The 13601-nt window shown below is 30.5% G+C and overlaps 1 protein-coding gene across 31 annotated transcripts in view; it reads right to left on the reverse strand.

The window, feature by feature from the left end:
• LOC139502002 (focal adhesion kinase 1-like) overlaps window positions 1-13601 on the reverse strand; it is a 64085-nt gene that overhangs the window by 42365 nt on the left and 8119 nt on the right. For 11 of the 31 annotated variants that reach the window (XM_071291521.1, XM_071291514.1, XM_071291422.1 and 8 more), the window contains exon 3: window positions 13344-13436. The exons of 6 other annotated variants lie outside the window; for them this stretch is intronic. Coding sequence is in view for 6 of the 25 variants with exons in the window: in XM_071291344.1 (XP_071147445.1) it covers window positions 9987-10211 (225 nt within the window). In the remaining 19 variants the exon portion in view is untranslated. Of the gene's footprint in view, window positions 1-651; window positions 849-1084; window positions 1314-4805; window positions 5571-9986; window positions 10723-13343; window positions 13437-13601 lie in introns of those variants that run through there. 14 more of the 31 variants (XM_071291535.1, XM_071291484.1, XM_071291446.1 and 11 more) reach the window with 8 other exon arrangements.

Here is a 13601-nt window from a genome sequence, read left to right on the forward strand (position 1 = left end):
AGACGAATATAACTGTAATACAATTTGATAGTCATGACATCTTCTACAAGTATTTCAATGTTTACTGACATCTAAATGGACACAGAAATGCTATATGAAACAAGGACAGCAACCTTCCAGCTATATTATAATTACTTGGCTTAACCCCAGCAGCCAGGAGTCTACTATCCTTTTTTCTGTTATAATTACTTGGCTTAACCCCAGCAGCCAGGAGTCTACTATCCTTTTTTCTGTTATAATTACTTGGCTTAACCCCAGCAGCCAGGAGTCTACTATCCTTTTTTCTGTTATAATTACTTGGCTTAACCCCAGCAGCATGAACTGACTCCTATGAATTACTGCTGTAGTCATTTTTATACTAAAAACTATAGTTTATTTGTCAATTATTCTATCCCAATCATACATTCAGATCCACAAAAAAAATCGTCCATTTCTATACACTAAACAAATTTGTCTACCCCCTAAAATTACTACAATAACTAACTAGCATTTTTCACACACTAACTCAGTAATATTGTAATTTCACACATGTGTCTGTGATTAGACTAAGGTATTATGTTGTACTTTATAATTGACCATTAATAAGCATTCCATAAGATCTTTAAGGTCGACCTGACAAAGTGACAATAACACTAATAAATCAAAACTTACTTAACACTGGAAAAATACGAGGAAATATCCCAAACAAAGTGAATCTGTACTGTTTATCATTTCACATTCCTACAAATTACATTCCCTCCTGAACAGATAGTATGCCCCTCAAAACAACAACAAATAATTTGAAATATGCAGTTACCATGAAAAGAATTATTGATTGTACACAACTGCACTGAAATCAGTGAGGGGTTAAGTATTTTCTATCTTACATCAAACATAAGCTGATAAATATCACGTCTAATCAACCATCATCTCATATTATTAAACAGGTAGAAAATAATAATCAACCTCCCTCATTCAAAACCCACGTTTCTCAGATCAGACATGAATCATTTATCATATACATTAAATACTAAATTTAAATAATTTTTTCAGAATTTGATATCATTTTAAAGTTAAAAGTAATTACATAAAAGAGGTCACTCACCCATTTGTCTTGTTTGTATATATCCTAACTTACTGTCAATAAGTAATAATGCATGTGCAACTCATCTGTAACTAAATACGAGGTTCACAAAGGGATATTAAACCTGCAGTGTGTTGTGTACTTGAGATAATTCAATAGAAATACATAGAGGATTACTATCACACACAAATTATGAATGAATTGTATGAATAATTTGACAAGATATAAGGTGACAGTTGTGTAGGTTTGTAATTTATTTATAGCTATTTCCTTTCTTGACAGGTTAAAATTTAGAATTGGGTTTGACATGATCTAATTAGAAAATAAACATATCAGTCAATTCATATATAATTTATTTTGATTCAGACAAATATATGTTGAAATTTTTTATTACTGTAAATGGATACTTTCAGTATCCATAAAATTCAAGTATCTTAAAAATACAAGTGAACCATATTCATGTTGTATTGGATTTTTGACATTTTTTTGTCAACAGGGTTAGAAAAAGTTGTCAATGCAATCAGTGACAGATAAATAAACAAATCAATGCCAGACCAAAAGGTCACTGTACACTACAAATGTAAGAAATTTCCCATACACTTAAATTCCCTGTACACTTCTGCTTATTTGTATTCCTGTATTGAGCCCCTTATATTAATTAACCAATTACCCAAAGGACAGCATGATACAGCCTATTGCATGATAATCCATTATATAAGGAGAGTAATGATGGACATGGTATAATGGGATGCCCCACTACAGGTGCCCTTCATGGGACTCTCGTCAGCTTGGGTCACCAAGCTTTATGGACTTACAGTGTGTAGGTGGTCTTTAAATAAATCTGTTTTTTTTTAACACAAATCTACATTTCTTTCTTATAATAAGTCAATACATTCTTTAAATTTCTTGGTCATTATTTTTTAGTTGCAATTTGGTCAATTGTCAAGTGATAAAAAGAATATCCTACCATTGTATAAAACATATTCTTCCTAAAGTGGATTAATTGATCATTTCTTTTTGATCTTGCTGACTGATAATTTCTGTTCTCAGGAGAGTTGAGTGATATGAAAAATGATTGCTAGAAACCAAGTCGGTACCTGGTGTTGTCAATGAAATGGACATGAAATTGACAACGTTGTCATAGGTAAAACAGAGATAAACAGATTATCATTGGTCATCTCAACTCAATTAATTGCTTTTCTCACTTTGGCCAAACTGGCTCAAGCAAGAAAATCAATCTCGTTGAAAGGATCAACGATAATCTATAAATATAATGAGGAATTTACTGTAGATCAAAGTTGATATTACTTCAAAATTTAGAATATTTGGACCTTCTTAAACAGTGATAAAATTCATCAACTTTTTTTAAAAGACATAGCAAATATTAATCTTCCTTTATAAATCCTCCTATTGTTTAACTCTTAAAAGTTTTTAATACTTTATTGTCTGTCCAAACTTTTGGCTCTGCAAAATTTTATACAAAAAGTTATCCAGAGAAGTGTTAGCAAAGAAACAATTTAACAATACATAATACTGATAATGAAAAGTTACAAGATGACAGAGACTTTTAATAGTTGTAGCCATTGAACCTGAAGATGTCAGAAATAAAATAAGGAAATCAAAATTGAAACAGAGAGACAAATAATCCCCTAAAAACCTCTGATACCTGAAGTGGCAGTATCACAGAGGTCAGTGATTAAACTTGTATTGTCTGATAAAGTTTTGATAAAGTCTATTTAACAGTTGCCAAAAACAAAAGTTTGTGTATGATATGTGTTGATTACCTTACAAAACAAACATGATCTGATAAACAAGACAACATACCATCATCCCACAATCAAATTAACATTTGACCAATTAACCTTATTTCTTTGCTGCAGAATTTAAAGCTAACCCTAAAACTGTACCGAAATATGGTTACAATAACCTACATTTAAAAATACAACCAATATAATAATCTATCTTTAATGAGTTGACCTATAATCAAACATGGGTGACTACCACAGAAGCACAGCAGCTGCATTAGCCAAATTGCAATCTTTAGTATGGATGGGTAGCAGACCAGCATAGTTTTTGTCAAGTAAATTGAGGACTGTATAAAAATCTGCTGACAAGTATTGAAGTAACATCTAATGGAAAACAAATTGCCCGCATTTCATTCTATTACTTGGGGCTTTATCTTCCTGGCCCTATGGAGTATTAATTTCTTACCAAGTTTGCTAAAAGTTGGACATATGGTTCAAAATTTTGCTAAAAGATCAGACTATTAATAGCTACTGCAACCTTAACCAATCACCCCAAAATCAAGTGCAGTCTCCTCTTCCAAAGTGCATCCTGCCGCCTAAATCCGCCTCTGATTATCCTAAAATATTCCTAATAGGTCAATATCCTAAGATATCCTTAATGGGTCATTATCCTAAGATATTTCTAATGGATCTTTATCCTAAGATATTCCTGATGGGTCATTATCCTAAGATATTCCTAAAAGGTCGATATCCTCAGATATCCCTAATTGGTCATTATCCTAAGATATCCTTAATGGGTCATTATCCTAAGATATCCCTAATAAGTCATTATCCTAAGATATTCCTGATGGGTCATTATCCTAAGATATTCATGATAGGTGATTATCCTAAGATATTCCTTATTGGTAAATCTCCTTAGATATTCCTAACAGCTCAAGGGCTATTTCTCTGGGGGGAAATGTTGATGTTTCAACAGCATGATTTGGCTAATTTAAATTATTACATATCTTATAGTACATTCAATATCTATCTACCTTGAATAGGGGCAAACAAAAAGGCATCCAACTATATATTAGGAGGTAGAAAAATGCCTATAAACTGTGGTAGAATTAACTATAGAAATTTGTCATGAAATGTATTGGGTAAAAATTATGCTAATGATTTATGTTTAAATTATACTTTTTTAATAATATACAAATAATTGGGAAGTGAAAGTGGTAAACAGCTGAACAAAGTCTTTTCTACATGAATGAATCCGACTAATCCTATAAGCTGTCATGTGACTGTATTTGTTAAAAGTTTTAAAAGATTAAGGTTAATAATCTCACTTCCTAAAACATTAAATGCCTTTTTTATGGTCAATTAACATTTTTCTGTGGTTTTCACTCACCTTAATTGAAATGCATCTGAGTATTGAATTAAAAGTTGTTATTTGTGGTTAGATATTGATTCGTCATTGGCAGAAAAAAAGCAATAAATTGTGGAACTGAGTTTAAATAAACAGAACTTGGTACAATGTATATGTAATTAATGTTCATAAATGTAATAATTTCCAATACTGAATATTTGGAAAAGATAATATATGTGGTCAGAATACTACAAGTGATTATGATGCAACCATTTACTGTCTGACTTGAAGCTTTCAAAAGTAGGACAGGACCTCATTTTGTGCTTTCAACTATTTTAAACTTAAATTTTAACTAAGATTCCTGCCACATGAGTGGGCAGCAGAACCTTGAGCAGAACACTTTAACTATCAATAGCAGAGGTTAACTATTCACTACTAGTTTACTGCAAGAGGAATACAAATGATGGCTTTGGTTCTGGAAACAATTTTTTTTTTAATTTGTTAAACTGTTTGAAGGAAGCAATAAGTATAAAGCATACAAACATATCTTTAGGTCTATCAAAAAGACACTTTGTGTGAAAATCCTCCTGATCTGTTGTAAGTATTAAATCCAGAGTGAACCAACTATAACATGGAACCAGATCTTTACCTGAGTTCTATCATAAATGACTCCATCATGCAGGTAACCAGTCATGACATCTCTGATATACTCCTCCATATCTTCTTCATTGTATTCAGAAACATTTTGGTAATTTTCCCGATAAATCCACGATGGCGACCTCTCCATGATTGCTATATTTTTTTTATGTTGGTGAAGGAAGTGATTAAATGTTTTAATAAATCCCATCATAATTATCTTATTAGATCTTATTAGTATCCTGTTGGAAATTAAACAAAACGACTGGTGAAACGTAATTGTCTTCGTTTTTATAAGGATTTTGTTCAGGATGAGCACAAGTGGAAAACAACACGAACAGAAAGTAGAGGACTAAATTTAGACTAAAATCCTTGGAATTGATACATCCCACATGCACAAAGCCCTGGACTAAATTTGCTCACAATGGCTTATTTTCCTTGAAAAAGAACTGCTACACAAAATTTAATCACAAATCCTCAAGAAATTATATATCCATATAAAACAAAAAGTACTGAACTTAATTTACTTGTACAATAGTATAAATATAGTCAAATGATAATAGTAATAGATATCTGATCAATTGATAAGGTTTATCTATAAATGTTTGAAGATACAAGTACATTTGTTCACGTTTTAGGCCTCCAATTCTATGATGTATAAACTAGAAATCCAAAATCATCACACTAGTCCAACAACTTCAAAATATAAAATTCCATCTGTGTAGGTTAATAAAATGTTACAACTTCATCTCATTTGCCATACAAAGAAATCTAGGATATATACTATATATATCTATCACATCACAAGTTAAAAACCCAATGGTCATTACATTTGATCACATGGTATATAAACAGAATAAACTCTTCATCTTTTAAAGCGTACTTAAAAGTCCACAAAATATCTCATTATAAGGGTAAGCTATATCCATCTTTACACCACACTGTGAGTTTATGTTAGGAAATCTTTTGTACATGGTTATTTTGAACTTTTCAGTACAAACATAAACAATGACCAGTGGTCATTACTGATGACCACAATGTTAGATTATTTGGTATATGTTATCTATCAATTGTCAATCAAGTTATGTCAGAATGTCGTAAAACCTGTACAATGACAAACTTTACAATCATATATATAACGATTTCCAATAAGGTTCGAAGAATTACATACATTTATTTACTTTTTTGTTTATTTTAGTTATAATTCAAAATTTTAATATCTTCAAATTTTGTCTGGTCTTTACTCTTCAATACTATCTAAAAGACCCTAATTATATATATAAGTAGATATAAGTCTGATAATGCTTCACTTCTTTTCTTTCAGCTTAAAAAACAAATCTTTTCTTCAAACAGCAATAGTCAACAGTCCCTGTTTACAGATAGGTAGTGTCCAATTCAAATATTATATACCTAGATGAAACAAGACAAATTGTTTAATAAAGAATAGTATGTTTTTGTCTCCAAATCGATTGGTTGGAGGACTAAACTAAGTCATTTAATTGGGTCTGAATTGAGAACCAGAAAAAAACCAAGATAGATAAAACATTGAAAGAGAGATGAAATCTAATACCTGACTTAATATTTTTCGGTTCATACCTTCTTTTTATTTAGTCAATAGGTGTTCCTCGTAAATTAAAATTAACTATTTTATGAAAATTTTTCAAGATGCCTTATTTGTATATATCTTCTTTTCAAGGGAACTCATTATCATATCATAGTTGCAGTGACCTATATTAAACAATTTATGAATATTCTTTTTTATATTTCTACACAGTTTACTCTGATCATTCAAATATTCACAATTAACCGAATTACATAATATTTCTTGCCGATTGCATGTCTACAGAGATTGCATCACAAACTTTATTAACTATTGTGCAATTGTTTATTAACAACAGGAAACTAATATGCAGCAATATTCATATGAATTCATCTGGAAAATGCAGTATGCAAAATCGACTCTGCATTTGACAAACCGAAACAAAGGAAACCCGTGTCTAACATCTGATAGCTGCAGTAGACAAGGAAAATCTGACAATTCTTTTGTGCATGCTATTGATCAAACAACCGCCCGTGATAACTTCCCTTAACTGTAGTGCACTTTAGAATTAATGGTATAAAGGATGGGACCAACCTATATCATATTATCAATATTCAATAAAGAATAAATACAGGGCAGAGTTTATAGTCGATACTGTATACAAAACAAATAGTTCTCTGTGTAAAGATCACACTCCAAATTTATGTCAGATGCAGTGATAGAAAGCTAGACTTCTTTTATCAAAGGAAACTTGTACAGATAAAACTAAGAGGGTTTCTTTATATGCACAACCATCTGTATTTTTCTTTATCAAAAAAGGACGCCTTAATTAAAATGTAACAAAATAAAGGTACAAATAAAATAGCTTTTGAAGGTCTCCAACTAAAGAAATAAATTTGAGAATGGAAATGGGGAATGTGTCAAAGAGACAACAACCTGACCAAAGAGCAGATAATGGCTGAAGGCAACCAATGGGTCTTCAATGCAGCGAGAAAATCTCAACCTGTAGGCGTGCTTCAGCTGGCCCCTAAACAAAAATGTATACTAGTTCAGTGATAATGGATGTCATACTAAACTCCCAAATATATAAAAGAAACTTAAATTAAACACTATATTTATTTATTTTTTAAGTACGTATATTCTGCACTATTAGTCGATGAGGAGAATAGGTGAAAAGGCCAATTTTAGGCTAAATCGTGAAAAAATTCTCAAGATAGCTCGTAGAGATGGAAAAGACGAAGGTTCAAATAATATCAAATGTTAAGTTTAAGCTTAAAACAGATATGTATTACTATTACATTGTATTCATAATGCATTGTTTATTACTTAAGAAAAAAAAGTATTAAAAAAGTTGTTTTGCTCTAATTATTTAGGCTTCTTCCAACACACATCTTACACAGAATTTCAGAATATTAGTTTCATTTCCTGAAAAGTTGAGAAACTATATTGGTAAATAAATGGTATACAACGATACATATACAATTCCCATTAATAGAATACACCTGAAGGCAAGACAGATGTCCTGGAATATAATGATGCTGATATTTGGTATTGAAGATCTGTCATCAACAGGAAATGTCTTCCTCAGGCCATACTAATCATCATAGATATAAGAAATCTCACTTCCTCAAGAGACAAAACCAATCAAAGAAAAGGTGCACTCTTGTCCACACCCCAGGGGAGATAATCTGTATTGATCAATTATCTATTGACAAATTAAATGGACAAAGGTTTTTTGGACAATGGAAGACAGGTGTGCTATCTAAAATCAATAGTAATGGTTTTTACATGTTCTACATCAAACAGCAATCAATGAAGTTTTAATGATTTTTTAAAGATGAATACCATTTTCTAAATTATATTCAAATTTCTTTTCTAAAATGTCGGATCACAGATGTTCGGTGAGGCAATCATAGAAGAAAATGATTCAGTATAAATGTTGTTCTTTGTTGTGTCATTATTTTATATGAAAATTTATATGCATCCAGCCTATTGAATAAAAATAGAAAAATGATATAATCAAACGGCTGTCTGAGAGGAAACTGAAATATGATATACTGCTGACGAGACAATAGAACAACCACATCTTCACTGACTTCAGTTTATATTCTTTGAATCATTCATTTTTGACTACAATGCAGTACAAAGTTTTTCATTAAAATTATATCGTCTTATAACAAAGTCAATGGAAATATTATTATTCATTTCTGTATGGGGGAAAAAAATTACAAATTTGGTTTCCAACAAAAATTGATTTATGGCAACTCCACATTAGGTGTGGTCTTCCAGCCTTTTACACTCCAAACATTGCATGATCTTAAAGGGGTTTGCTCATTAACCTACTGTGTTTCTATTTCTTCACAAAGAATTGCTTTCTTAGATTAAATACTAGAAGTCTAAGAGGTATTAGACTCAATAAGAAAATTTGCTTCAGTTTCGGTAACCTTGCATCTGTATATTGAATATACCAGGTTATATGAACAAATTACAAATTATGACAGACAAACAAATCAACAAACACTGTCATACATTGCCAAACAATCTCATTGTAAGTGTAAAATACAGAAACAAAACAAACATCAGACAACCATGGGGTACATCTAGATATATGTAAGTTGATGTACAGGAAATAATTTATGAATAGCTAGAATAATTGGAATAGACTGTTAAATTAAACAGACAGTTTCTGTAACTATAGAACATTTTACTTAAGAAGTACAGGTTATGGATTATTTTGACATGTAATATTCAATGCATGAATTTGTAAATCTTAAAGTAAAATTTCTGTATAAATCACACATATTTATATTGGAAACCAAAAAGCCAATTTTATCTGGTACAAATGTCATATGGTCAATTGATCAGTAATTTTAAGAATGTATACAAATGTTCCATAATTCCAAAAATCAATGATTTTAAATAGTTATTTCCACTATATGCATTTATTATTTCAACAAAAGACATTTTCAAAACTAATTTAGACATGTCTTTAAACTCTTTAGTATAAAAGTGAAATCTAAAGGGAAAATTATACACAGCATGCTGTCAAAACGACAATTATCAATCCAACTACAATTATATCTGGCACAAGTTATTACATTTGCATAGAATAACTCTTGCAGGGTAGAATGGAAATAAAGATTTAAGAATAACAGCTTTTTAATCTCTGAACATGATTGGTGTATATGAGTTTCAGAACTAATGATCAGAACTACCTAATGTTTTATTTTGCTCCCATAATATTCATATGTCCATATTAACAACTGGAAACATTTGTATTAATTCTATTTTTATTTTTAATAATAACTCTCCATTGCTGCAATTAATAAGCATACCTCCCTAGAAAGGGAAAAGATTTGCTTTGATAATATTAGATATTTAAAATTATGTTTCTGGAACTGATTTTTGCAATTGGTAGTTTCCTTTTCTAGTGGCTGAGAATTCTTATCATAATAATCATATGGAATATTTCAACTAATAAAGATGTATAACAGCCATATTTGCTCATTTAGAAGGACATGTTTTAGTACATAAAAATTGAAGAGAGTTAATTGTTTATGTCAGCTGTTCAAAAAATCTCTGACATAATTAAATAGTTGTTGTTAAAATCAAATGTTCTGTTTATGTTTCTAGATAATAAATGAGTGAGCTTACCCCAGACAACCTTTTAGATATCCCTTTTGCATGAGTTAATTTCATATTTTTAGAAATTCTTCCACAACAACAAGAATCCCACCAATTTAGATCTGAATACTCCTGGTCCGAATCCTTGGACCCAATCACACAAACATTGGACAAAGTCCCTTCATGTGTCAAATAAACAAGGTGCGGTAGTCCCACTCCTAGGAGGGGACAAGATTTCTCACTGATGTTTGTCATTTAGTTGTTAAAAAAGATCATATCTTATAATCTAGGTGACCTGTGGTCATCTTTGGTCTTCACATCAAATACAATCCATTTAAACAAAATCAACAACATAATTATCACAAATGTAGGCTAAAATTATAACTTTCTTTCACACTAATGATAACATCACAATGGCCCTCGGCCTAATGGTCCAAGGTGAAAAAAATCACTCCAAACACAAGATCAATTAGTTGATGACAAATCCCAAATTATGACATATTAGGACATTATCACATAAGACCATGTTTTCCTCTAAAATACAACACATGGTTCAGATCGATACTATTACACGCGTTCTATTCCACTGAATAAATTATGAAAAAAAGTCATAACAAAGGACTAGCCGTATTGATTTGTTTTCGTTTACCTGTAATTATCCTAATATAGGTGTCATATGCATGTAAACAATTATTATGACTTTTTTCATTCATTAAATCTGCACAAAAGCATTCAAATTTAAATGTTTAGTAAATTATTTAAAGATGTCTCTATTTTAAAACATGAACCTTTATATGGCAATAAAAAAAGAATTATGTCATGGATTTTAAATTTTATTATATTTCTCAACTGAATCAGACAAAAGACTAATCTTTAATTGCTACATTAATGTACATGTATATTGATCACATTTAACTTTTGCTGTAGGCTTCAAAACTGTGACATTGCTAAATTATTATAAAATTCTAAAACTTTTCTTTTATTGCTGTTCTAAATAATAAAGATGTAAAAAAATACAATTATAGAAACTTAATATATCTATTATCTAACTGACAAGAAGAAGCCTCAAACAGACTTCCAATATACGGAAGAATTTGATTTGAATAACTTGATCTTTGTTACAGTTCAATAGAACTAGTGCTTATAGAATAACAAGAATTAAATATAATTACAATATGACAATTTAATAAGCATATATCAGTATCAATATCACACCTTGGGTGTTTATGATAATCATCTCATATTTCATAAAATGATAACTTATAAAAATTTACCTGTTGTATTTAATCAGGTAGACAAATATACGAAATCAGTCATTGTGTCACTAAACCAAAATAAATCTATGAGGACACTCTACTTTCTTATCTGGACTTTCATAAGAACAATGCAATACTGAATCTCTGAAATTATGAAAAATTTGAAGGGTTCCACGGAACCTAGTGTCTCACCTACTTTTGCTGTTGCTGGCTCAACAAAAATAGGGAAAAAATAATAACTAGATGTGTCAAAGCGACACAAAAAATCTGCAATTTCAATATAAACACATGTGGACACAAACATGATGGTAGTCTCACATATCAAACACCAGCTCAAAATCTGGAGGCGTATAGAAAAAAAGATTTTCAACAAATTCTCAAAGTCCAAAGACCGTAATTTCGGCAAAAATTAGTGGAGCGAAACGAAACTTAAACTTGATATGTAACTCATCATGGTTAACTCACATATAAAAAATCAGCCCAATATCTGAAGGCGTTTAGAAAAAAGTCTGTATAACTGTGACTTTCAACGATTTTCAACAAATTCTCAAAGTCCAAAGCCCGTAATTTCTGCAAAAATGAGTGGAGCAGAACGAAACTTGAACTTGATCTGTAACTTATCATGGTTAACTCACATACCAAAAATCAGCCAAATATCTGAAGGCGTTTTGAAAAAAAGTCTGTATAACTGTGATTTTCAACAATTTTTCGAAGTCCAAAGCCCGTAATTTCCGCAAAAATTAGTGGAGCGGAACTCAACTTAAACTTGATCTGTAACTCATCATGTTTAACTCACATACCAAAAATCAGCCCAATATCTGAAGGCGTTTAGAAAAAAACTCTGTATAAAGGTTTGTTGCGGAATGACCGAATGACGGAATTACGGAATATCGCAATTTCCGACAAGGGTAAAACTATATGGCACCGACAACTTCATTGCGGGGCCATAAAAATCTTCATTTAGAAACTATCTTTTGATTGTAAGAAGCTTCTGTCCAAGTTTGGTAAAAATCCAGGATGGTTTATGAATCTAAAAAATGTTTTTAAAAACTTTAACTGCAGACTGTACATGTGTGTAATGTTAATTGGAAGAAAGAATAAGTCCATTTATAAGAAATATATGTAAACAACCGGAAATAATTTTTACAAAATTTCCTTCTTGGTACTCACTTTTGATCATAAACAAGCTTACTTCCAAGTTTGGTACAAATCAAGGATAGTAAAAAAAAGTTATTAAAATTTTAAAAACTTTAACCACTGATATAATGTAATGTTAACTGGCAGAAAAACTAAGTCCATTTATGAATAAAATATGGAAAAACAGTTGTTTTTTTTACAAAATTTACTTCTGGATTATCCAATACTATCTTGAGATCATAAACAAGCTTCTGTCCAAGTTTGTTACAAATCCAGGATAGTTTAAGAAAGTTATTAAAATTTCAAAAACTTTTAACAACAGAGTGATTATCTGTGTATGCCGCCGATGACGGAATGAAGGATTGCTGTGTCTCGCTTTTACAACAAAAGTCGCTGGCTAAAACTAGGGTTTCAATTGTTCAAAAGCATGTGAAACTCACATCTATACATACAGTTAATACACTGTATTGAATGAAGTTTATGAAAAAAGGCTGAGATTCTTTGGTAGTTAGAAGAGTATTTTCTTTTTATACTTTACATCAGCACATGCATTAAGAATACTTCTTGGAAACCAATTCATAAAAATAATGGACAAAAGTTTAAATACTAAATTTTAGGGGGTTCAAGTTATGCACACATCTGACTATCTTCTAGAAATTAGAAAATATTTGAATCAAAATTTCTTATTACATAACTTTTATGTTCAAACACTTTTAAAAGAAATCTATTAAAATTTAAGAAATTGCCTAAAAATTAATATTAACATCCACAAAGAGCTGCCTCTCTAAAAATCTAGAGATTTATACCCTAAGGCTATTAAAACTGCAAAAATACAGTAATAGTTATACTGGAGCCCATATCCAAACTAATCTGTTATAAAGTTAAAAGTAGCTCAGTCATACATAGATGATCCATAATCCTAGATCAATATCACAATTTATATATATATCAAGGAACAAACAAAATTTAAATTATTAAAATAAAGTCTAACTACCTTAAAACTCTTTCAGTGACCTAGTAAACTTTCCAAAAGGTCTAGTAACAAAGTAATAAAAGCTTAATATTTCCTCTTCACCATACAATTTCCCTGTATAAAGATATATTGAATAATAAAGAAAAGCTTATGCAACTTTTTTTTTATAATTTTCACAGTATTAAGGCACCTTGCATATATGCCACATATACCCTTTAATGTAACTCATTAACAGATTTTCATCTCCCAATTTTCAAAGAGCTCCCTAGCTGAAGTTTA

Source organism: Mytilus edulis, chromosome 1, assembly GCF_963676685.1.
Source record: "Mytilus edulis chromosome 1, xbMytEdul2.2, whole genome shotgun sequence".
In the NCBI taxonomy this organism is placed as follows: domain Eukaryota; kingdom Metazoa; phylum Mollusca; class Bivalvia; order Mytilida; family Mytilidae; genus Mytilus; species Mytilus edulis.